General features: G+C 35.9%; 1 protein-coding gene across 2 annotated transcripts in view; it reads left to right on the top strand.

The window, feature by feature from the left end:
- Positions 1 to 26404, top strand: part of GRB14 (growth factor receptor bound protein 14) — a 116458-nt gene that overhangs the window by 30307 nt on the left and 59747 nt on the right. Inside the window, exon 1 of one of the 2 annotated variants that reach the window (XM_030327113.1) lies at positions 24117 to 24322. The exons of the other annotated variant lie outside the window; for it this stretch is intronic. Coding sequence (XP_030182973.1) covers positions 24260 to 24322 — 63 coding nt within the window. The 5' untranslated portion in view covers positions 24117 to 24259. Of the gene's footprint in view, positions 1 to 24116; positions 24323 to 26404 lie in introns of those variants that run through there. 2 annotated transcript variants of the gene reach the window in all.

Raw genomic sequence — 26404 nt, 5'->3', positions numbered from 1 at the left:
CCTTACTTCCTGAAGTGGAAGTCACCTCAGTGAGATACCAATGCTAGTGTAATTTCCCTGTGCACTTTTCTTCCATCCCTGGTCTTAGAAAGTCTGTATTCTGCACAGAAGACGGATGTGGAAGAGTATTTTTAAGTGCCAATTTATCTCATTAACTGCTGAGTTTGAGAGGAACTCTCAATTAAATACACAGACATTTCTGTGTATTATCTCTAATCAGCCTAATATTAGAGCTGAAAGCAATTTCTTAGCGCTGATAGAAATTCATTAGGCCAAATAATTTTACTAGGTTAACAAACTACATAATTGATATAGGATTACAGCCAAGCATTGCCATTTTATTACATATATGATGTAGCTGTTCACAGAATAAATCAAGAGGCCATTTTGCAAATGTGGATTAGAATAGAACCAGTGTAGTTGTGTTTTTAGAGCACTTTCAATAGCAAATAATGGAGTTAATACTTTCTTTTCACATAGTGAAGAATGTGATTGTGAAATTGCGGAACTTTTAGAAAACAAAATTACTTCTACAAAGCATAATCAAAGGAGTTTCATAACCAAGTATGTGTGTTTACATGAAACTGCTGTAAAAGACACATGTTTAGTCTTATAGGATTCATCTAGTGTCAAGGTGCCATGTGCTGAATGTAGAGCATAAATTAAATGTCAATTTACACTAGATTATAATCCAATAATAGTTAATGCAATAATAGTTCCATTCCCCTCCCCCCGCCCAAACTATTGGATTTAGCTTCATTTGGCGTGGTTTAAGGTCATGCAGTTCATTTATTTTATTCCAGAATTGATACATCTGGAAGAGTGGGGTCTCATTCAGTTTACTGGGAGACAACATTGATTCTAGTGGTAGTGTTACTGCTGGGTAGTTTGGAACAACTAGCTTGTTCTTGGAAATCGATAACCATCTTTTAAGCATTCCTGTTGTGACTGATCTTCATCCTTGTGACTATCCGATTTTGAGAAAGTTGTTAAAGCCAATGCTAGGACCCACACTAGCAAATATATGAAGTTCATGAGGCTCTGAGTTTCTTGCTGGACCCGAACATTTTGGTATTTCCTAGGAAGAATATAAAAATTGCTTGTGGACAGGAGCATTGTTAGAATAAGGATATAGGATGTCTGAAAACTTTTTTCTGTCACATTTTCTGCGGAACTGCAAATAGAGTATTTTAACTAGGATAGTATTTTTTCCAAGGGCAAGGTATCGTTATAGCGATAATTTGAACTAAATATGTCCTACTAGGGTAGTATTGTGAAAGCAAAAGCAACAATAACCACAAATCGTTATGAATAGCATTTGAGTACAGTCGTCTATTCCAGCTCCTGTAAAATGTCTGTAAGTGTATGCATTGATTCCAGGAAAGATTTCTATATACTGTGCTGTGTTCATTCCACACACACTTCTGCCTCATCAATTTTGTCATGCCGCTAATATGTGCCTTTAAATGGATGCTCTCCAAAAGAAATTTTTGGAATGATTTATCTGAGTTGGGAATTTTAATAAAGGTGTCTAATGAGAAGTTTAAGCAAACCGTCTTTTTCTCAAAATAGCTTTCCCTGCAGCAAGCTGAATTTTCAAAACTCCTGCTTTGACTTTTAGAACCATGTTCCTTAAAATAGCTTGCAATTCCTCCCATTTAGGCCAGAAAATCATGGTCTCTTGTCTGTTAATAAACTGTCCAATGGATAAAGGTGGCTGGAAAAAAAAAAAAAAAGGTTTATTTTAAACAATTTGGAATGAAGCTCCACATGGTGAGGTTTACCTGAATAACTTCTGAGACTGTCACTTTTGAAGGCTCTCACCCATTTGCTGTGTCTATATATTCTGGTATATTTGCTAAATCAGTATCATTATCACATAGTCACTCCTCATAAATATTTGAACTTGCAGTCACAAAATGCATATTCTCCCACAATCACAGTGAAGAATGCTTTTCTCTTTCCGCCTACATACAACTCTGTAATGATGTCCACATTTGCTTTCTCAAAGTTTCTGCTGTGACCACTGGCAGAAACAGCATAGCAGACCAGATGGTCTGTTGATTTGAGTAGAAAAATTCTTTGGCCTTTATTTAATTCAGTAGTTCTACTCAATCTGCTCAGGAGAGTCTAATGAGAGCACATAAGGATGCTGCTGTTAAGATGAGGTACGTTGGCAACATTTCTGCATTTCCTGCCCACCCTTGTCTGGGCATTGTCAGTAGTTTTCTTATCTTTATAAAACCGTTAAGTGGATCATTTAAATAATAAAAGCAGTTCTCCTTGTGGCATAATATTTTTTAAAAGTGGCTCTAGGTTTAAATCTTACCTTTAGAGAATATGTGAAGACCGGAAACATAGATTTATTTCTGTGTGAACAATTGATGAGAAAGTTGACCATCTCATTTGGCTTAAGAAATATTTTGATTGCCACTGAGGTTCTAATGTGGAAGGATCGGAATGAGTAGGGGTGAAGTTGTAAACAAATGCTGGGGACTGTCTTTGGAACTGGAGGTTAATAGCAGAAGTAGCCGTGACACCGTATTTGAAAAGACCCGTCGAGTGCTCACTTCCTTCCGATGTTGTCTGCGGTGATCCCACATCACTCCCTAGCTGATGCAGTATTTTTACTTCTGTGAGAAAACGTTCATGTCAGGGGCAGTATTCTTCATAATGGTTCTGATATCTAGAATGAAAATTTGCTTTGGAAGATAATTCCAATTGTCAGTTTCTGATTTGTAAGGTTAGCAGACTTCGAACTAGGGAAAATAAAAATGAGTAAAGATCTTTGCCTCAAAGTATTTATTGGAGTTTCAATTCATTGACTGTCCAAGCTGGGCTCGAACCTATGAACGGTGAAGTTGTGACCAGAGCTGAAACCAGGAGTTGGATGTTTAACCAACTGAGCCACCCAGAGGTTCCCCTTCCTTTTTTTTTTTTTTTATTGTCAGTAAAGTTTTTTGTTAGTTTGTGACATGAGAGTTAGTAATATAAACAATATTACATTATTATGTCAGTTCCAGTATTAAAAATATCTCATCTATAAAAATATTGGAGTAGCATGTTCGGGGAATACAGTGTTCCAGTAAACTAACTTTTTTAAACACTAAGCCCCCCCCCCCCTTTTTTATGGGTAAAAACTGTCTTGAACAGAGTAGTGCACCTGAGATAATGAACAAAAAGGGTGTTTATCTATAATTACGGGAGAAAGGGACTCCATTATTGAGGATGTCTTCTCTTAACCCTCAATGTTAATAATTTGGCTAGTTACAACTTTCTAGGTTCAAAATAATTTTGCTCTCAGAACTTGGAGGGCATTAATCCACTGTCATTCAGCATCTCGTTTTTAAGATAAAAAGCTTGTTGCCAATCTGATTCCTGTTTATTTGTAAGTAAGATTGTTTGCTTTGATTTGTTTATTGGTTTCTTAATCTTCTCTCTGGAAGCTTTGCAGTTTCTCTCTTATTGTTGGGATTATGATATTTCATTAAAATATGTTAAAATTATCTTCAGAAAACACTGTTTTGCTCTATACTCGGTAGGCTCATTTAATCCCAAGCCTACAGTCTTTTATTCAGCTAAGAGAACATTATGTGTTTCATTATTTTCTCTCTTCTGTTTTCCCCTTCTGGGTCCAAATTTTGCCAAGCATTATGTCAGCCTTGTGGTTTTGAGTGAGTTAACCTCTAACATCTTTGATCATCAATTGCATTATTATAAAGTGGAAATCATAATCCCCAGGAGGCCTGTACCCAATATGGTAATTATTCTTTCTCCTTCAGATGGCTTGCTCCTCTAAGCTTATCATTTTGATCGAGGCATTTGAATCTAAATATAGACTTCTGGCTCTTAAGTGATGTCTGGGCTGTTTTTAGCATGAAGGTTATTGGACATGACTCTGTTCTTCCTCAAGGTAGCACTGGCTAATTTCTGAAGGTTTCTTTGAATACTGTAGCCTGTGTTATATGGCAAATACAGAGGTCAGCACAAAGAGAAGAGTCAAAGTACATATGGAAATGGAGCTAGAATGTTAAATGGAAGGCGACACCAAGAGTCTGTTAGAAGGTAAAAGTGTATAAAAGAATATAGGGGACCTATGGTATTTCCATATGAGTTCGTCTGATGAATGGCTGACAGATTAGTCTTCCCAGAAGAACAGCTTTGGTCATGTCACACGCCTTAAAAATCTTCATTGGATTCTATTGCCTATGAAATTAACATCAGACTTTTAACACTTAATATTCAAGTTGTCCAAAAGATTGGCTCCAGGGAAACTTTCCAATCTTACATCCTCCTATTCTGTACATATTCCTTTAGTTTAATCAAAATATATCACTCTGTTTCCCAGATCTATCCCATGCTGTCCTATTGAGTGTGAATTCTCCCTGCCACCCGTTTATTCCAGGGAAGTCCTCTTTTAAGGTCCAGACCTACAGCCTCTTCCTTGACAAAGCTCCCTCCAGTTTCTGTACCTCATGTTCTTCTCTGTGTGGCCTAAAGCACGTGACTTGTGCATCCTTTATAGCATCTAACATACTGCATTGAAGTGATTTTAGGTAGGAACTATGTCACACTCCTGTGTGATCTGCTAAGGTCTAACAGTGCTTCATTTGTAATTTGTGCCCAGTAAATAGGGTTGAATGAGTAAGTGAATGGATGCGTTGCAGTCGTGTTACATTGTAACGTTTTACATGGAGCAAAGTAAATTTGGAGCGTTTTGTTTATTTTAGTGGAGCTGACTAGGGACCAACATTGTGCTTTGTTGACTATTTGGATTAGAAGCTTTTATGTTGTCTCTGCGACTGCTTTTTGATTTTCATGAATAGCTATAAGCACTTTGCTAATGACACAGGAATACTGTCAGATATTTGAGAAATACTTAGCTTTTAGTCCTATACATTTAAGAGTTTAAATGAAGAAAAATGAAAATCAAATATAATACAGCTGTGACTGAAAACTTTACACGTTTTAATGAAATTTCTTATACCATCTAACCTGTTTTGCCTGCAGAAATAGTTTGAAAATAAACTGACTTGTTACTTGGGATCCATGGTAATAAATCTTAGAGTTAAGGGTCTCTTGTAAAATGCCTTCATTCCTAGGGCGCCTGGGTGGCTCAGTCTGTTGAGCATCTGACTTCGGCTCAGGTCATGATCTCGCGGTTCATGAGTTGAGCCCCGCATCAGGATCTGTGCTGACAGCTCAGAGCCTGGAGCCTGCTTAGGATTCTGTGTCCCCTCTCTCTCTGCCCCACCCCGCTTGTGCTCTGTCTCTCTCTGTCTTTCAAAAATAAATAAACATTACAAATTTTTTTTAAATGCATTCATTCCTTCTTTTGCTTCTTTTCCAGTCATGAAATTGAAGATCATGAAATATCTTGGTCTTGAAGTTGTGACTTTCCCTGTAAGAAAGGTGTAGCTTTTATAAAGGCACTAGAAATTTCTTGATGGATATGAAGAAGAGGAATGGGCAAGACATTATATGGCAGTTTGTGGTGTGATTTATATTTGGAAGAAGAAGCTTTATTTTTGTGTCTTCAGTCATCAGGGTGACATTGAATTGTGGCAAGCCAATGTATTCCTGCGTATTTTTGCGATAATGATGATACTTAAGAGAACAATACTTAAGTCTCCTGAAAAAGACTTTTAAATTGTAGGGATTTACTCCTAGTAAAAAGGATTTACTTCTTTGACAAGTGGACAGATATTTTAGTTTCTTTCAGGAAATGAGTGTTTTCAAGTTTGCATTGATGTTTTTTCCCCCTTATAAGTGAAAAAAAAGACTTAATGCCCACTTTGTAAAAATGTCTTTTGCAGGTAAGGATAGATGCTCTGAGAGTGGTAGAGGACGAGGGACAAAGAGGACGGTGGACAAAAACTTAAGTCTTCCAACATAACGCTAACAACAACATACAACGATACTAGCAGCTAATATGTATAATGCATATATTTCCATGTACTATCACTAGAAGGAGACTGAGCATGGGAAGTTAAGTACCTTACTTGACGTCATACCATCATTAAGAGGGTTCAAATACAGGTTATCTCAATATTACCCAGAGATGTAGTACTCTGTGGTTTCACCTTTCATTATTGATTAATTGATTGAAGATCAAATTGGCTTTATTAAATAACTCATGAATCAGGCAGCATCAGATCTAGCAAGAGGAGGGAAGCTCCCTGTGGTTTCACTCTTTAAACAAAGCTTTTGAGTAGATACAAATTCCCTAAGAAATTAAGGATTAACTTTAAATCTGACATCACAACATTAGTATTAGTGCCAGTCGCCTAAATGTTATTTTATCACATTGCAGAGAATCTCTGTCACAATCAGAAAGGTAGAATAAAACTCTTGTATTATTGGGCCAAATAAAAATTTGCTATTTATAATGAAAATATGATGGAAATTGAAATTGGGTTAAACCTTTTGTAGTTTATAAATTGAATCCAGTGTAATCCATTCTAAACTCCGGATGTTAACACAGAATTAGATTTGATGCCTAAGTGCAAAGGAGATTAACTAATTGTGTTAGATTTATAGGAAGACAAAAGGAGTATGATTTTCAGCACTAGTAAAGGAGACACTCTCAACTAAGAAAAATTCTACTTCATTCAACTTACCTAGACTGTTTTTCTAATTAGAAAACTAGATGAAGAAATTATCTCAATTTTAATGTAAAAATGAGTACAATGTTTTACTGCTTCAAATGGTTATTGTATACCCTTTCACCATTTTTCCCGCCTATTTTATGTTTTTTAGTTTTCCTTTTCTGCCTTCTTTTGGACTAATCAGTGTTTTTGCATTATTTAATGATTTCACATTTCACTCTATTATTTTGTAGTTTTATACTATTTTGCAGGTCCTTTGGTGACTGCCCTTGACTTTATAACATGTATCCTTGGTTTACAAAAGTGGTACTGGCACCGCTACTTGGACCACTTAGCTCTATTTTTTTTTTTAAGTTTTATTTTTTTAAGTAATCTCCACACCTAACGCTGGGACTTGAGCTCATGACACTGACATCATGAGTTGCATGCCCTTTCGACTGAGCCAGCCAGGTGCCCCAGATCACATAACTCTATATTGTCCTTGCACCCTTTGTGCTAATGTTGTCATATATTTTAATTCTGCACATGTTTTAAATTTATTGATATGTTCATTCAGAATTCATTTTAAATTACCAATATGTTTACTTTTCCATTGTTCTTCCTTGCATTCTGCAATTATTTAAAAAAAAATTTTTAACATTTATTTATTTTGGAGAGACAGAGAGGGACAGAGCATGAGTGGGGAAGGAGCAGAGAGAGAGGGAGACACAGAATCTGAAGGAGGCTCCAGGCTCTGAGCTGTCAGCACAGAGCCTGACATGGGACTTGAACTCATGAATTGAGAGATCATGACCTGAGCTGAAGTCAGACACTTAACTAAGTGAGCCGCTCAGGCGCTCCTTGCATTCTGCAATTAAAAAACATCTGAAATCAATTTCCCTTTGCCTGAAGAATTCCCTTTAATATTTGTTTTAGTGCCATTCTTCCAGTAACAAATTATCTCCAATTTCTTTTGCCTAGAAATGTCCTTATTTGGAAGGATATTTTTGCTGTGTTTAAAATTCTAGGTTGGCATTATTCTATTAACATTTCATAGATGTCTTTTCATTGTCTTCTGACTTCTATTATTTTTGTTAAGAAATAAGCTGTAAGTCTCATTATTGGATTTTCGAAGTTATTTCCCCACTTCAGGCTGCTTCTAAGATTTTTTCCTTGTCTTTAGCTGAGCATAATTATTATTTTTAAATATTTGTCTGCTTAACATGCATAGTGCTTCTTAATTCTCTGACTTAATGGCTTTCCTCAGTTTTGGAGTGCTTTCTTTGTTTTTTTAATGTTTATTTTTATTTTTGAGAGAGAGAGAGAGAGAGAGAGAGAGAGAAAGAGCGCGCGAGCATGCGTGCACAAGCGGGGGAGGGGCAGAGAGAGAGGGAGACACAGAATCTGAAGGAGGCTTCAGGCTCTGAGCTGTCAGCACAGAGCCTGACATGGGACTTGAACTCATGAACTGAGAGATCATGACCTGAGCTGATGTCAAGATGCTTAACTGACTGAGCCACCCATGCCCTCCAGTTTTGGAGTATTTTGACCATGTAAAGAAAGTTCTTTAAATATTGTTTTTCTGGTTCTTTGTTAGAAGCCATTATGAGCTTTTTTCCTTGCCTCATACATACCTAAAGCTCTTTTTTTCCTCCTACTTTGCTCTTCCTGTATCAGTCAGTATTTTTACTGAGATATTCTAGTTCACTGATCTTTTTGGCTATATCCAACCTGCTCTTAAGGCCATTTTGAGTTTTTAATTCCATTATTGTCCTTTTCAATAATATTTTTTAAATATCCGTGTTTTAAAACAAATGTTTAGAATTTTTCACAATATTTATTTCATTCAGTTTTGCAGATTTGAGTTCTCTGATATATTCTCCATTTTTTGTCTTCTATTTTCTTAAAAACATTAGTTGCAATTATTTTGAAGTCCATATCTTGTCACTTCAATGTCTAGATCTTTTTCATGGTCTGTTTCCCTCCTCTTCCACCCTGTCCCTGTCACTTTGGATGCCAGTGGGCTTCTTATCAAATGTTGGACATTGTGTATGAAAAATTGAACAAGTTCTAGATGAAGTCACATTCTCCCTGAGAATATTCACTCTATTCTCTGATCAGATGAATAACCTCAATACATTAGTGAGAGTAGCTTAGATGGCCAAAGATAACTGCTATAAGGAGGAGTAGTGGGTGGTATAGTTTAATGATAAAAGATTTAAAGGTAGGCAAATTTAGAAAAGAGGAAGGGAGATGTGTCTAAAAAAGAGCAATGAGGAACAAGAAGAACTTATGGAAACAGGGCCATTGATAATCTTCACTGATAATCAGTTGCAGTTAGAAGAAGGAGAAACTGAGAGACGTGGTTGGATTTTATGGGATTTTGTTCCTGATTAACTGTGAGATCCAGAGGAATGGTAAAGGATTTTAGTAATTGGGGAAATGTGGGTGATGAGATGAGAGGAGGTGATGTACATATCCTAAGTAGAGAATATGGGGCCCAAGAATGGATGACCTAGGAGTTCTGGTTTGAGTGACTGACATGAACAGGGAAAAGGGCATAAAGATATTAATTTTGAGGGGCTCAGACAGATAATCATGGTGAAATTGTTAAGGAAGGAGAATCTTTTTATAAGCACTCAGAATTCTGTTCTCCCATTAACTATTCCAGTGACCATTTGGAAGGAGAGGTATGTGGTCATGGAGATCAGAAGCTTCCACTTCATTCCTAGAGTGTGTTATCAGAGATAAAAATAAATAGATTGATTTTGAAGATACTTAGGAAGTAAAATTAGCAGGACTTGGTGAAAAAAATGGATATAGGACGTGAATAGTGGGGCATGTCAGAATTGCTACCAAATTCCTGACTTATGAACCTAGATGGCTGATGGTGATGTCATTGACTGAGCTGGAAATACTAGAAGAGGATCAGCTTTGGGTGGTAGACAGTGACATCATGAGTTTGATTTGGATTTTCTGAGTTCAAGGTGCATTTGAGTCATTCAAATGGGGATATTACACAGCCAATTAAGTATATGGGTATACTGCTTCACAGAGATATCTGAGCAAGAGATGGAAGTTAGTGAGTATCTTCCTATAATGTGGTAATTGAAGGTTTTGGTTCGAATAAGCTGGCCGAAGGAGAGACAACAGGGAGAAGCTTGCCAAGACTGTCCACATGTTACTGAAGGGTAAATAGAATGGAGGATGAAAAAAGTCCGTTTTCCTTAGCTTCAAGGAGATCATTGGTGACAGGGTGGGTTAGGACCTTCAGAGTAGAGCCCTTAGATTAGATTTGGAGAACTTTGTTGGTAAAAGAAAGAAAAGGTAGCTGCTTTAGCTGGAGGGAAACCTTAGCATCCTATGTCTTTAAATCTGAGAGCTTCAATATGTTTAAAAGCCAATGAGGGGAATTTTGGGTGAGAAAAGCTTAAATACTAAAAGAGAGAAGAGAGTATCAAGTAAGGCTCCTAAGAAGCTGGCAGGGAAAGAGGGATGTATTAGTTTCCTACTTTGCTGTAACAAATTACAACAAATTTAGTAGCTTCAAACAGCACACAATTTCAGAAATATGAAGCCAGGGTGTCAGCAGGGCCTTTTTCTTTTTGGAGACCCCATTTCCTGGCCTTTTCTAGCATCTAGAGGCCACCTGCATTCCTGGGCTCTTGATCCTGCATCATTCTGACCCCTTCTTCTGCTTTTACATCTGATTCACTTTCTCTCTGCTTCTGCTGACGCATAGCCTTCCCTAGTCCTGACCCTCCTGCCTCCCTCTTATAAGGACCCTGGTGAATACCTTGGGGCCACCTGGATAATTCAGGATAATCTTCCCTTATCAAGTTTGTTAATTTAATCACCTCTGCAAAATGCTTTTTACCATGTAAGATAACATACACAGCTTCCAGGGATTAGATTATGGACTGTTTCGGCTGTGAGGAACATTATTCAGCCTGTCACAGGAGACAAAGAGATAGTCTTTAGAAGGTAGAAGGGACCAGTTTCTAATTTAATGAGAAAGCTAGAAGGTAGCTAGAAGGTGCAAGTTTTGGTAGTTCTGTGTCTGTAGTGGAAATATATTTTGTGGCTGATGTTCACTGTTTGCTCTTTAAAATCAAGTTTGTTTCACTTGCTCCAAGGCAGAAACAGAGACAGGAGATCTGTACCTGAAGATCTGTACCAGAGGAGAGTACCACCCAAAAAACTAGAGCACTTCTTCATTTAGCTAATAGCTAATAACCTGCTGGGAACCCAGTGGGTACAGGGATACAAAGATTTCAACACACAGTGGTTATTATCTTTCTGTAGTTGGAGGTTTTCACGCTGTGCTGAATGATCATTTTACCAGAGGAGTTTAGAAAGGATTCCTGGGAACTAAGTTATACAAGATGATCTCATAGACAATTTTAATATTTGCTGATTGTATAAATAATATGTATTTCTTAAATACAGTATGTTTTATTTTATTTATTTTATTTTTAATTTATTTTTAATTTTTTTAAATAAAAACTTTTTTAATGTTTACTTTTGAGAGAGGGCAAGCATGAGCTGGGGAGAGTCAGAGAGAGGGGGTGACAGAGGATCTGAAGCAGGCTTTGCACTGACAGCAGAGAGCCTGAAGCTAGGCTCGAACTCATGAGCTGTGAGATCAAGACCTGAGCCAAAGTTGGCCGCTTAACTGACTGAGCCACCCAGGCATCCCTATTTTTTAAAAATTTTAAATATTTATTTAAATAATCTCTCCACCCAAAGTGGGGCTCAAACTCATGACACTGAGGTCAAGAGTCGAATGTTCTTCTGACGGAGCCAGCCAGGCACCCCTTAAATAAATGTATTTTAAAGAAATGGGTATTATATCCATAGAATGTATTAAATGTCAATACCAGAAATTCTTGCCAAAGTAAAGAATACTGTAAAGATTCTTAAGGAGCCATTGGCAGTATCTGAGCAGTTCAGAGCTCATGGCACTCTACTTTTGTTAAATACTTGATCTTTAACTTGAGGAATCTTATAGCTTTTTTTTTTTTTAATGTTTATTTATTTTTGACAGAGAAAGACAGAGCATGAGCGGGGGAGGGGCAGAGAGAGAGGGAGACACAGAATCCCAAGCAGGCTACAGGCTCTGAGCTGTCAGCACAGATCCTGATGCGGGGCTCGAACCCACGAACTGTGAGATCATGACCTGAACCAAAGTCAGACGCTCAACCGACTGAGCCATCCAGGCGCCCCTTATAGCTTTTTGTGTTTTAATTTTGCAGGAATAGTAAATAATTATAAAATTATAAAAATAAATGCATTAAAAATAACCACTCATGATCCTATCTCTCCTTAATTTCAGTTTCCTCCCTTGAGATCACATTGTTAAAAATTTGGCATGGATTCTTCTAAGTTTTTTTTCTACGTTCTTATACTTAGTGGGTGTATATAAAACTTTAGGTATTTTCTTTGTTTTTACACAAATAGGGTCATTATTGTTGTGTAATTTAAAAAATTCAACAGTATGATTTTAAAATCTTTTTTGTTAATCCATACCTTACTACTATCAGTTGCTATCTAGAATTCCATAGTCTCAATGCAATGTATTTCATTAATATGTTACCATTTTCAATATATAAATTGTTTCTATTTTTTTCTACTAAACAGTGATGAGTGAACATCCTTCATTTATATATTTATAAACATCCCTTTATGAATATTTAGGCTACTTTGTTGGTAGAGAACAAGAAAAAGAGTACTTATATCAAAGGTTGTGGCTTCTTAGGATTTTTATAGATGCTGTCAAATTTCCTTCCTTAAAAGTTTGTTGTCATTTATTCTTTCATTAGTGTTTCAGAGTACCACTCTTTTCCTAACACTGGTGTCAGTATTATTTGACATTATCCATCTTAAATTTTTGTCCAGTACTGAAAATGCCTTATTTTAACACACATATCTCTTATTAGTAGAAATATCTTTTCAAGTTTTTATATTCAGTGGTATAATATGTTTATGTGTGTTTAAATTGTGTGTCCATTTCTGCCCATAGTTCATTTGAGGGTTTGTTTTTCAGTTAATTTTTAGGAACTCTTTGTGTATTCTGGATATTTGTCCTCTCTTAAGTATGTTGCACATACATACCCTCAGTCTATGCCTTGCACTTGAGTTTTATGTATGTCTTTTATGCCATAAACATTACAAATATTTGTGAGTTAAATGTATTAACCTTTTTTAGGACTTGTAGGTCTTACTTAGTAAGGCTTTTCCCACCACAAGATTATTAAACCATTTTTTTGGTTATTTCTTCCATCATGTTTATGAATTAGTTAATTTTTAGAAATTTCTCTTAGTGTTCTAATTTTGGAGTCCATTTTAGTATATCAGGTTAGGGAAAGAAACCTGTACCCTTAGTTTACTCAAATGCGCACAATCTTTTTTGAATGTCTTACCCTTTCTCCATTGATTTTCAATACCAGCTGTTGCATATACACATGGATGTGTCAGTGCCTTTTTAAGAAATGGATGACTGCAGCTTTATATTATATCGGGTATATGAGGTATGAAAAGACACTCCTCACTGATCTTGTTCTTCTAACTTCCTTGGTTATAATTGCACATTTTCTTTACTCTGAAACAGTTTGACTAGCATAGGAAATTATCTCTTTGTTAAAGGTTACATGGAATTTATCTGTGAAAAAAACTGTCTGGGACTGGCCCACCCTTTGGGATGGTGGCTCTTTGACAGCTTTCTTCTATGGTAACCGATGTCTTCAAATTGTCTGGTTTTTTTGGATTCAATATATGTAGATTATACTGCCCTAGAGAATTAATCATTTCATAAAATGGAAAAAGTAGTTTCTCAATATTCTTTTAATTCTTTATTTCTCTGGTATTATTTCTTCTTTTATATGTTGGTACTTTATTTTATCTCCTAGATTTGTTTCCCTAACTATCTATTTTATTTTTGTCCCCAAAGAACAGATCTTGTTTATTAGTTCTACCAGTTTACTTTCTCCCTTTGTCTTTATTAGTTTATTCCTTCTGCTTTGCTCAGGTTTAATTTAATGATATATTCTAATTTTTGGATGCTAATGAATTTGTTTTCATTCTTGTTTATTAATAGAAATGTTGTTTAAGGCTGTGAATTACAATATGGGAACCGTTTTAGCAGTATAAGATGTGATTTATAGTGTTTCCATTGTATTCCTTATTACTACTATACAGATATTCTGCCACTTCTGTTTTTTCTTAGTTATGTGAAGAGTCTTAAAATTTTTAGATGCTCCCTAATCCCAGATTTAGTAGTAATTTTCATGTTGCTGTATTGTGATCAGAAATTTTGGGGGGTTTTATCTGTGACCTAAAATGTGACCAAATTTTTATTTTTAAAATCACTTTCTTAAAGAGAAGTTACAATCTCTGATTTAATCTGAGAATTCAATATGCGACAGTCAAATCTATATTATTAATTATATTAGCCTATTTCTATTTTTTATATTTATAGCTACTTTTTAATCTGCTTGTTCTTTGGGGCACCTGGCTGGCTCAGTCGGTAGAGCATGTGACTGTTCAAGCCCCACGTTGGGCATGGAGCCTACTTAAAAAAAAAAAAAAAATCTGCTTGTTCTTCATGGTTTGAGAGGGTTGGTTAATAATGTTTCTATCTGATTTTCCTTATAGTTCCTTTACTGTATGCTTTACAAGTGTGTATTATATGACAGTTAGATATAATCAACATATTTTATTGTGATTCACATAATTCAGCATTATGAAGTCATCTTCATTGCTTTTTTAGTGCTGTCCTGGGTTCAGTCTTACATGATATCGACCACTGTGTTCTTTCTTCCCTTCCCTCCCTATCTGCCTCTCTGTGTTCTTTCTCCACCCCTTCTTCTCTCCTTTTTTCCCCTTTCTCTCCACCCATTCTTTTGTTTTCAAACTCAGTTAGTTATACCTATCTTTCTCCCACAGAATAGAGTGGAATCTGCTTAATAATTCAAATGCACAGTGTTTTTTTTCCTTTCAGTGAGTAAGTTTGGCTGTATTAAATACTGAGATAACATAAAAGTTTAGTATGAATACTGTTATTTTATTTTATATTATATTTTAAAACTTACAGCTTTTGGAAAAGAATTCACAATGTGTTCTGCCTTTTTAGCATTGTGTTCTTTTAATTAGAAAGGTTTATGTTTCTGTTGTCATGACTGCAACAACATAAAAAACCTTAATCCTCTTATTTATTTAAGGATTTATTTATTAATCCTCTGTAAGGAGCGATAATAATATTTTTCCTCTTCCTCTTCCCTTTTCTACCAGCTGATTTTAGCATTATAAAATAATTTACTTAAATTCTTTTGTGGTTTATCAGTTTTAAATAATATCTTTTGATCTGAGTAACATTCCATGTTTTTCCTCCTTCGACTTTCATCTTTTTTTTTGTTTGTTTTATGGTTTCTGCATTGTTAAGGCTTATACTGCTTGTATTTTATTATAGCAACATAATGACATAGTGATTTAGTCCCATAAGTAGTTTTGGTATTTATTATAGTCCTTTTACTCTGATTTTTCCAGCCATCTCTTGGATAACTACAGTTTATCTTCTAGTAAATTCCTCAACAAAATCCCATGGGAACACGATTTTATGTGTTTGCATATGTTCAAAACTTTTGAACATTCGCTGTTGCCTTTATAGTGAATGAGTTTGGCTAGATTTTAAAATCTCATTTATATTTCTCTGCTCAAGGATTTCACAGGCATTACTCTATCCAGTGGTGTGACCAGAGGCAGTGGGGTCCACCTAAGCGTGTTGTTGACTGTTGTGGATAAATACTCACCTGGTGGATACCCCCCTTACAGCTACTAGAGCTTTTTTTGTCTTGATGTCCAAGGATTCTTTACATTTGAAGTCCAGTAACTTTGATAAGTTATCTTACTGTTTACTGTTAAAAGGTGTTTCTTGGGGGAAGTACGCCCTTTCAATAGGTGTTTTATTAAAAAAACATTTCTTATATTTTATCTTCATGAATGTATTCCTTTCGATGATTTTGATTTTCTTCTATGGAGATTCTAGTTATAGGTGTGGAGATCTCCTTAACTTGTCTTCAGATCTCTGTTTCTAATGCTTCTTAAATTTAAAACAGTTTCTCTTCTCTCTTTGGTTGTTCTTGTATCTGTCATCTGTTTACCTTACCTCTGATCTCACTGTAGATTTCAGTACATAGCAGTTAAATCTCTTGAGCTCTGCCAGCCAATGTTTCATCTCCTCTTATTGTTGTGGTGTTTATTCCCTGCTGCTTTTAATTTTCTGGTTTGTGGGTGAACATACATGATTTTGCTTCATTCCTTTTTACTCTTGGTTTAAATTTATGCTCTCAAGTTTTATCTGAAATTTGGCAGAACTTTTCTTGCAAGCAGTCTTCTGCCATTTGTTTTTCCTGTACCTTTTCTCCTTTCTCTCCATTATTAGGATGCTTGTATGGATTCAGCAGTGGTTCCATTATATTGTTCATCTTCAAGGAATGGGTGGTTCTTGGAACATGTTTATGAGAAGGAAAGTCAAGGTCCAAGTACTAAACTAAGAACCTTTTTCATTTCTGTGTTTGATTTTTTTTTTCAGTCTTTAATTCTTCTATGTTAATGGAAATGGGAAAGTATAATTTTTTTAAAGTTTATTTAATTTGAGAGAGCGAGAGAGAGAGAGAGAGAGAGCGCGCGCGAGAGAGGGAACATGCACAAGTGGGGGAGGGGCAGAGAGAGAGGGAGGGAGAAAATCCCAAGCAGGCTCTGCACTGTTAGCACAGAGCCCAATATGAGACTCAAACTCACAAACTGGGAGATCATGACCTGAGCTGAAACCAAGAGTCAGATGCTTAACTGACTGAGCCACGCAGGTGCCCCTGAAATTTTCTTAATATCATCATTTCCACTGCTACAGAGGTATGATGTTCCCTGCAGAGATGGATTTCTGACTTCCTTTGGTTTTTATTATTTTTTCTCTGCCTTTAAAAAAAAAAAGTCTTTATTTGTTTTTTAAGTTATCTCTGCACACACCATGGGGCTCGAACTCACAACCCCAAGATCAGGAGTCACACACTTGACTGATTATAGGTGCCCCTGGTTTTTATTATTTTTTTTGAGGATTTTTGTGCTTATGTTCATGGAGGATATTGATGAGAAATAGGATTATGTTCTGATACCAGTCTGATATTCACAACTGCAGGTAAATATGAATTCTTCTCTCAGGAAGCATTAGGAATTTTATCTTTTCTCTTTGGAATTGTCCCATTTCCCACTATTTATCTAACGTGACTCCTTTTTCATTGAAATTACTTAGCCTTCTGTGGGTCTTTTTAGTTTAATTGTTTATAACTTTCATTAGCTCGGGGAACTTCTGCCTTTTTCTTATTTCTTACACTTTTTTTTTACTCTTTCTGTGACTCATATTTTATTTGTGTTTATCTTTCTGGGTTGTTCCTCGATGTTTTGTTTTGTTTTTTCCTTTTTCCTCTTTTCTTTGACCTTTACTTTACATTATAGGAGACTCTCTCTCAACTTTATCTTCCATGCCACTTAATAGTTTTTAGTTTTATTATATTAATATGTTACTGTATTTCCATACTATTTATGATATCTAGGAATGGTCTGTGGTTCTTTGATCTCTCCTGTTAACACAGCATTCTATTTTATCAGTGCTGTAGCACCTTGAATCTTCACCTGATCTAAGGAGTCCGATTAGACTTAAAATTCTAATTTTCTTCTCAATTATTGCTGATATTTTGGGAAGGGGTTTATTTTTTTGTTCATATTTTCATATTTTTCCCTGTTGTCTATTTTCTTCAAATGTTTAGTAATCCTTGGTTGTCTGTTTATTAATGTGGAATTACTCATTTAGAGGTTTCCTTTTTTTTTTTTTTCTTTTTGGGGACGTTTTGGTTGCCTCAGATTCTTCACTCCTTTACTTTTCAGTATTTACGTAGTATTTATAATAAACTTCTATTTAAAAAAATATATATATATACACTCTAAACTTAATTTCTTCACCATTATTTCTCTGATACATAAATTCCTGCTGTAATTGCATGTGTTCTTATCACTCTCATCCCAGTGACCTTCTAGCTTCTAGAAATTCTTTTTCTTTTAATTTTTTTAAATTATATTTATTTTTGAGAGACAGAGAGAGAGAGAGAGAGAGAGGGAGACACAGAATCTGAAGCAGGCTCCAGGCTCTGAGCTGTCAGCACAGAGCCCGACGCGGGGCTCGAACTCACAAACTGCAAGATCATGACCTGAGCTGAAGTCGGATGCTTACCTGACTGAGCCACCCAGGCACCCTGCTTCTAGAAATTCTTTTAATGCACGGCCGAAGTACCTTTCTTATATCCCAGAATCGTTTAAAAAAATAGGATTTCTTTTTTCTTACCAAGGAAATACTTCTTTTTTTCTTGCTCCTCTTCCTTCTTCTTGTCAATTTAAGGTTTTGGGAGCATGAAGAGAGGTAGGTGCTGGTTTTCTGTTTCAGCTCTTTCTTGATCTTATCTCTCCAAAATTTCAAAGACTATTTTTCTTCAGAAAACCTTAAAATATATGAAATACGAAGGGCATAGACAGGATGTTTATCTTTTTTATAGCCTATACTTTTGTTAATTAAAACTTATATTGTAAGCTCATATATAAGAAACAATTAATGACTTTTGTATGTATTTGGCCACTTGATCCTGCTGTTTTTACCTCCTTGTCATCTTTGAAATCTTGACTCCTTTCTAATTTGGTAATTTCCATTTCTCTCTTGAACTCACTTAGGTCCGTCTCACTGTTTTCCTAACTTCTAGTTAGGATTCTCAGAAATAGCACACTTCATCTTCTACTCTGAGGTAAATTCACATCTTAACAAATATTGCTACCTTTGCGGATGAGAGTCAGATTCTTCCACGTGACATAGAATGACCATTCTTATCTGGCTCTTCCCTCCATGTTTCTCCAGATTCATCTTTGTGTATGTTTTGTTTACCTGGAATTACCTTCATTCTGGAATCTTTTTCTCACTCAGTGTTAACATGTCTGCTGTCTCATGGTGAAGTTAAGCTCTTTTACTTTTATAGTTCCACCACTTTATTTATAGTCATTTACAGAACTTAACACTTTATTGAAATTATTTTTAAGTGTCCATCTGCCCTCCTGTAGACCGTAGTCCCTTAGTAGGCAGGCATAGTGCTCCTAGAAACTATGTCAGTTATAGAATACATACGCACTTTTAAAATGCTTTGAATGAAACTTGGTTTGGTAATATTTATAATCACTAGGGCTTATAACTCATCCAGTAATTTCTTTTAAAGAAGAAATTTTCTATCAGATTTTAAATCAGTGAGAAATCCCAGCCATTCCTGATAGAAGGAAATAGCTGTCAGAGTAGAGGGAGAAATAGGATAGAGGTAGATCAGATCAGCCTCATCAAGTGAGAAGCCCGATGCCATGTCACATACACAGGGAAGCAAAGCCCTTTAGTAGAGTAGGATAAGCTGGTAGAACTTGAGGTACTGAGTTTATGTCTAAATATCTAGACCATTAATTGCTATCATAAAACATTTTAAGATTTATCTGAAATTGGTGTTCTTAGGACAGCAGTTAAATGTAGTGTTTACGTTACTGACCACTAGTAGAACTATGTCAGGTAGCAAAAGAATATCCAAATGTTCCTGTGAGGAAGACTGTGTGCTTTTGTTCAGAATAAATCATAAGGCTAGCAATTGTTAAGACGAGAAAGGAGGCTTGTCCACTATGTAACCGGAGCGACTAGTCTTTCCACATTGATTGTGACTGAACATAATGCCTACTGTGTACAGAACGCACTCTGCTAGGTATTCTGGGAGCAGCAGAAGAAATAAGAGACTGGGCCCCACCCTTAAGGACTGTATTTTCATTAGGCAGAAAACCACGGCCTATGGAAGGATTTATTAGTTATTAAAACAATGGATTAGTCTGTGCAGAGTAAGACATGAGCAATAGAAAAGTTTAATTTTTAAAAATGTGCAGGGGTGCCTGGGTAGCTCAGTTGGTTAAGCATCCCACTTCGGCTCAGGTCATGATCTCGTGGTTCGTGAGTTTGAGCCCCGGCATTGGGCTCTGTGCTGACAGCTCAGAGCCTGGAGCTTGCTTCGGATTCTGTGTCTCTCTCTCTCTCTTTGCCCCTCCCCCACTCATGCTCTGTCTCTCTGTCCCTCTCTGTGTCAAAAATGAATAAACGTCTCTCTCTCTCTCTCAGAAATAAAGACTAAAAAAAGTTTTTTTAAACGTACAAAATAAGGAGTAGTATAATTTAGATGGGGGAATGACTTCTTGGAGGGGTGAGTATTGATCTGAGATTTTGTGGGAGATGATGAACCTGGAGAGGCAATGAGCTGCCCCAGAATGGGAGGCACGATAGCACAATGTAGAGGGGGAAGACGAAGGGGCAGAGCAAGTTATGTTTTGTGTAAAGCAGGTGATTGGTTGATTTCTTGGCCAAAGAAGTATTTGTAGCACTTACTAATCAAGAGCCATTCTTCTGTCTTATAGCATTTGATTTTTTTGGTATAAAACCACTGGGTAAGTCAACATGATGGTAAATTAGACCTTTTCTTACCTCCCAGGAGCCCACATTCTAAATGATGGAAAGTGCACACACATAAGAAATAGTAGCTTGACTCAATTAGTGTATGACAAAAGGTAAAGAGAGAGGATGGAAAAGATGGATATGGTTGGAATCTGTAAAACAGGATTAAGTAATACTTGCTTTACCAGGTTGTCACAATAAAATAAAATAACATATGTAAAGTTCCTAATCCTTAATAGGTAACTTATGTGCGTGTATTGTGTCTCCCTTCTTCTCCACCGGTCAATTCTAAGGTAAACTAGTGGGGAAAAAAAAAAAGAGAGAGAGATGTTCACAAGAACAGGATCAGTGACACTTTCTGAAGAGGTATGTCTCGTCATGGGCCTTGAAAGATTGGTGGGGTTTAGTGAGCAAACGTTAGGAACAAAGAGGTAGACATACAGAATGTGCTTTTGGGAGCTACAGGAAGCTTTGTTTATGTTGAGTGGGAGAAGTTGGAAAGGCTGGGAACCTAGAGGTTGGCTGGTACCTGTATAGAATCCTCTTCTGCTCCGATCCTACCTTGTACACTACTCTGACTGATGGTTTACATGTTGTCATGGGTCAGCTCCTTTGGTAAGCAGGAATCAGGAGCTATCAACTTTGAATTCCCCACAGCAAATAGCATAGTATTTTACACCTAGTAAGGCCCTTCACACATATTTATTGACTTAGTAAAGATAACACATGCTTAGGTACATCAGAAACAAGGACTGTATGGTGATATTTTATGCTAATATTATATCAAATTATATAGTACAATGTGGGAAAGAATATTGTAGCGTGGAATAGTGGGGTGTCCTGGAGAAAGCCAGATCTGTGTTTCACCGTGGCTCATTGACTTACGCACTTTGTGAACCTGGGCGGGTTCTTTTGCAATATGTACTTATATCTGAAACCATTTCTTAGCTATCTGTTCTTCTGGCCTTTGTTTCCTCATCTATTGACTAGCTAGTGTCCACCTCATAGAGTTGTTATAAGGATTCAATGAAAACTAGCTCAGTGCCTGGTTCATATTAGGTGCTCACATATATTGTATTAATAATCATAATAATAGTTATTTTTTGGTATTCTTAATCCACAATTGAAACCTTGATATGCATCTTTTGAGGGGCAAAATGTACTCTATTGCTATCAAAATACTGAGCAAGAACCAAAGTAATGTGCAGTGCTGTCCTATATATTTCATTGTGGATCCTGCTGTATTAAGCTCAAAATCCTGTTTTATCAAATTTCAGTTTTGGAAATAAGGACCTGAGCCACAGTCTAAGGAAAAGGGGCATCTTAGGCCCCTTTCTCTGTGACAGCAAAGCATTTTCAGCAGCTGCCTCGGTCTCTTCCAGGCCCACACAAGCTTGGTTTTCTTGACCCTCACAGCAGTTCTAAAATTGTTGGCCATGGGTTTTTATCCTCATTTTGCAGAAGCTGAAAAAAACTAAGGGTCAGGTGACAAGGTTAGTGAGTGTGAAAGTCATTTATAATAATGGTAAAAAAGGCATAGGCTAAAGTTAAATTTTGAGTCAGTGTCTATAATAAGTAAGAAGTAAGATAAAACACAGTCAATATGAACACTTGGAAAGGATCATTGAAAAAGGAGACTCTGCCTGTCTTAAGTGTGAATGTCATCTCATTAGTCTTTTTGCCTATTGACGAGGAAAAAGTGTATGTAAGTTTCATTTTTCAAAGACAATGACCTTTCTGGCAACATAGAGTCACAAAATGCCACACTTTGCTCTTCATGGTTTTCACTGGAATTTTTTAAACTTCAATTTTCTAGTGTTCCAAAGAGATGACCTATCACACGAGTTGTCTGTCAAGGGTTTTTTTAAGCCCTTATAGGGCAGGTATATTGCACTGCAATAAATATAGATCCTGGGCATCATTTTGACTTGAAGGATTTTTTTAGTGTTTAAAAAGCTCTATAGTGTCAAGTGAAACAGCATCTTTGACTTCCCACTCACCTAGACCTCAAAATGCAGACTCTGCTTTGAGAACCTCACTTTGTATCCCTATCAGCTATCAAGTTCTACGTATTCTTTTCTCCCAATCACTTTTCAAAGAAAATGTCATTTCTTCCTTGAAGTGGTAATCTCACCTATGATGTATATAGTTTCTTCTACCTTGGCGCATCCTTGATACTTGACATCTCATCACCATTAGACTCACCTAACCCAGTACTGGGTATGATTTTTTTTTTTAATTTAAAAATGTATGATCTCTATTGCACTTTGAGATGGTGACCGTGTCTTATTCAACAATATAGTCCTACCACCTAACACGCTGCCTAACATATAGTGGGTACTTTGCCTCATTATTTAGGGACATGAACTGCTTTGATGATGGTGGAACTCCTTTTTTGAGACCAGAGATAACACATCTTTGTAATATTCAAAGACTAAATTGAGAAAAGGAGAAAGAAAAAGCCAAATACTATAGATAATAATCTTGACATTACGTAGTTACTGTGGGCTCTGTTATTGCTGGCCTGCCAAAAAAGTGACTCAAGGTTAAACCAGAATCTTTCACTTTACAAATGGTAACTCCCATCCTAGTATTACTAGATTTTTAATGATATTTTTTATTTTAAAAGGCCACGATAAACCTAATTGGATAAGGATCAAATGAATGCCCCAAATTAGATCCACCTGTGACTTTTTATATTAAGTGGATTTCCCTCCCTAGCTACCATTGTGAGGGATCTATGTAGGTTTTGAAATTCAAAGTAGGGAACCCTAGAGTTTGTAGTGTCTTTTTTTCTTTTTAGGAACAGGAGATCACTGTGCATATAAAACACACCCAAAATAAAGCAGTAAAGTGAACCCTGCTTAGTAGCAGTCCAGATAATGAAATGGAAAGTTTGTGTCTGAGATGTCTAGAATCTTCCATTTTGCCTTGTTACTATACAACAGCCACCTTGTAATCTAGCAATTACAAGGAGTTTCCCTTGTACCGAATACAGTGGGTTATTCCATGTGTCACAGTTGAAGAACACAAAGTAGATGCTTGTTAAGTCATCAGTACAGCAGGGATCTTATAATTACAGTAGCTCTGATTAGTTTCAATACTGTGATACTTTTTATCATTTTGAGTGTTTCTTTTAATCTTCATTTAGACTTCATTGAAAACGTTCTTGTTAGCCACCAATGATTTCACTTTGACGCTCCTCCAATCCCCCCAGATGTTCTACTTTTCAATTATTTTAAGAAAAAAGGCAAATGCCTGTTAAAATTTTGAATTTGCATTGAGCAATGGTTATTGCTTAAATACTTTTAATTGAATGAAATATGCTAGGTTACACAGGTCTGTGCTTTTTAAAAACTGATAAGCATTTACAATTCATATATTGTGGTTTAATGCCTTTTTTAAATTTAACATTATTTCTAGGTTGATTGTTACGGTAATATTTAACAGAAATACTTAAGTGTGTAACCTCAAGGATAGTTGAAAAGCCCATAATACAAAAATTTTAGCTGTTAAAGAAATGAAATGCATCAATGAATATTAATAACCTTTTATATAACACGTAAATTAATACTTTGGGACCAATTCTAACCTCAGGATTTTTTGTGCCTTATATAATATGTAGCAATCGACCCATTTATCAAATTTATGAGTTGCACAAGTAAATTAAGTTCATCTGCATATTTAAGTTCTTTAAATAGACCAATGTAAACAGTTTCTTATCTGCCATATGTTGAAATGTTTTAGTAAACTAAAGACATAACTGCTTAGTCAACAAAGATGGCATTAAATTGCACTGTTTTGGAAAAAAAAGTTAAGTGAACTAGATGCCTGTTAATCTGGTTCTTTAAATATCATAAACAAAAGTATCAGAATGTGTTTCCAAGGACAAAGGCGGAGTTTTCCCGGCTTTGATTGGTTGCTGCCTTGTCCTGTCCCACGGCCATCCTTAATTGGCTTTGGGTAGATTGGAATCACATAAGCAGAGTGACATTTATTACTTTCCTAGTTTCTTTGCACTGAGCCCTGAGATTCCCAAGTAGTAACTGTAAAAGATTTCTTTCATTTCGTCCATGATCTACAAGAGGGGATCATTCTACGAAGAGCAGGCATGAGTCTGAGTGCGAGAAGAGTCACTCTGCCTGCAATAACGCCAATAGTCCTACAGAAAAGGGTATGTGACTTCTTTTGCCTTTTTTTTTTTTTTCATTTTGCTGTTTTTCTTTCTTTCTGCTACCGTGTGTTTATTAATATGTTGGAAACTTTAGTTACATATCCTGAGAGAGATTGTCATTCATTGAGGCTAGAGGTAATTAAAGGGTATATTATTGAAATTAGACAAAAGGGGGAAAATGCTGTGCTAGAATGTCTCTGTGGTAAAAAAAAAACAAAAAAACAAAAAAAAAACTCCATGGAAAAGCAGTTTGGTCTCGATTTCAGGGCATTGTGATTTAGAGAGTATTTGAAGCTTTTGCTTTTTTTTTTTTTCCTTCTGTAACTTCAGGCCTCTTTGCCTTTAGTTCAGTAGAAAATCTGCTAGCTATTATGTTTTATATTTGTGTACTGAGAAGCAGTTTCTTTGTTTCCCTATAATTCATAATACATCCATCTTCATTGTTGAATGGACTATATAATTGTTTTACTGTTTAACCATATGGCACCGGTTTATTAGCCTCTGGTTTCTACCAATTTCTATTGAGTTGCTGCCTATTTGCTTAAGAAAAACTTTCCATTATATTCCCTTGTGAAAGAGGTTTCTGTTAATTATTAATGCAATCAATCCTGTGTATGAAAATATTGTATCTTTTGTTTTTTTGTGAAGTTTATTTCCATGTCTTACTTGCAGCATCGTATTTTATAAGGTAATGATAAGTATAACATGCGATGTAGTATTTATAATACTAAACTTTTCTGGTGAATACACCAAATAAGAACAATGCATTTAAATCCTTAAAGAATCAAATCTCCAGTATAGAAAACAAAAGCACCAACCCACATTTTTGGCGATATGCTTTCTGAATGGTTTTGGTGACGCTAGAAACTAATGTTTATTTCCGTACCTGACTTTTAATAGTTAACTGTTAGTTAGCTATTAGTGTATTCCGTAAGTCAAAGGTCATGGTTTAATTTGTTTAAATATGACAAATGTAACAATTAAGGTTTTTTTTTTAAAAAAGAAAAGTATCTTTTTTATTGTTTTTAATTTTTAGGTTTTCAGTTTATTTTCTTACACAACCATTTATTCACTAGGGACATTTTATTTGGCATTGGAATTGTATATGGTGATTTTGCCAACATTTGTTCTTTATCTTTCTTCATGTCTTTTTCTCTCATCTTGAGCAAATTTAATTGAAAATACTTTGCTTTGAGCTTGAATCTTTATTTTGATTTAGACTTAGCATTAATAGTGACTGTATATATAGATTCCCTGACTCACTGGAATGTGAGTATACTAATATGTATCAAATGTGTGTTCTTATGTCTGAGTTCTTGATCCAATTGATATACCAAGAAGCTTCCATCATGTTCTTTTGGATGACATGCTGGTGTGGTAGGAAGCATACTACCTGAGCTGTCTGTTTACTAGCTGCGTGACCTTGGGCAAGTCACTTAAGCTCGCGGTCATTACTTCTTCACCTGTAACATAATAGCTGAGGGATTTTCATTAAAAGCTTTCTGCAGTCTTACCTGTGTCTGTAATTCTGTGAATCAAATAATATATTTTGTATTTTCATAGTTAAAATATTTAAACCATTTATTTTTTTTTTAGAGTATTAAAACATTAGAAAAAGATGCTGTCATTTTCAAGGACTTTGAGCACTTAATCCAGGGCACTTCGTATGAATAAAACTTGGCTAGAAAATCCAGTACTGACTGGTAAATAGCAGAACAAGAATATTCTGGAAAGCTGTGATTATAATTGGTGTTAAGTCTGAGCTGCCGATGGTCACATCATTGTGATTTCTCTTGGTCTCTTATAATAAGCTGCTTGTCAGGTTTTTATTATAATAATCACATAAGTAATTGTGCCCAAGTCCATGTTATTCCTTTCCAGCGAGTACACGTATTAAATTTCCACGTAATTTAGGACATCACCATTTGCTGAAGGTACTTACGCTATTTCTTTGTCCTGGCATTTTAACCCCTAGAAGGCCCCTTATCTAGAAGACTATCCCGAAAATCTTAACATCTCTTACTTTAGGAATTGGGCATTTTTATAACTAGAAAACATCCATCTGCTCTGGTTGCACCATGA

The sequence above is a fragment of the Lynx canadensis genome, chromosome C1 (assembly GCF_007474595.2).
Source record: "Lynx canadensis isolate LIC74 chromosome C1, mLynCan4.pri.v2, whole genome shotgun sequence".
NCBI lineage: Eukaryota > Metazoa > Chordata > Mammalia > Carnivora > Felidae > Lynx > Lynx canadensis.
This window is presented reverse-complemented; position numbering and strand designations above follow the sequence as displayed.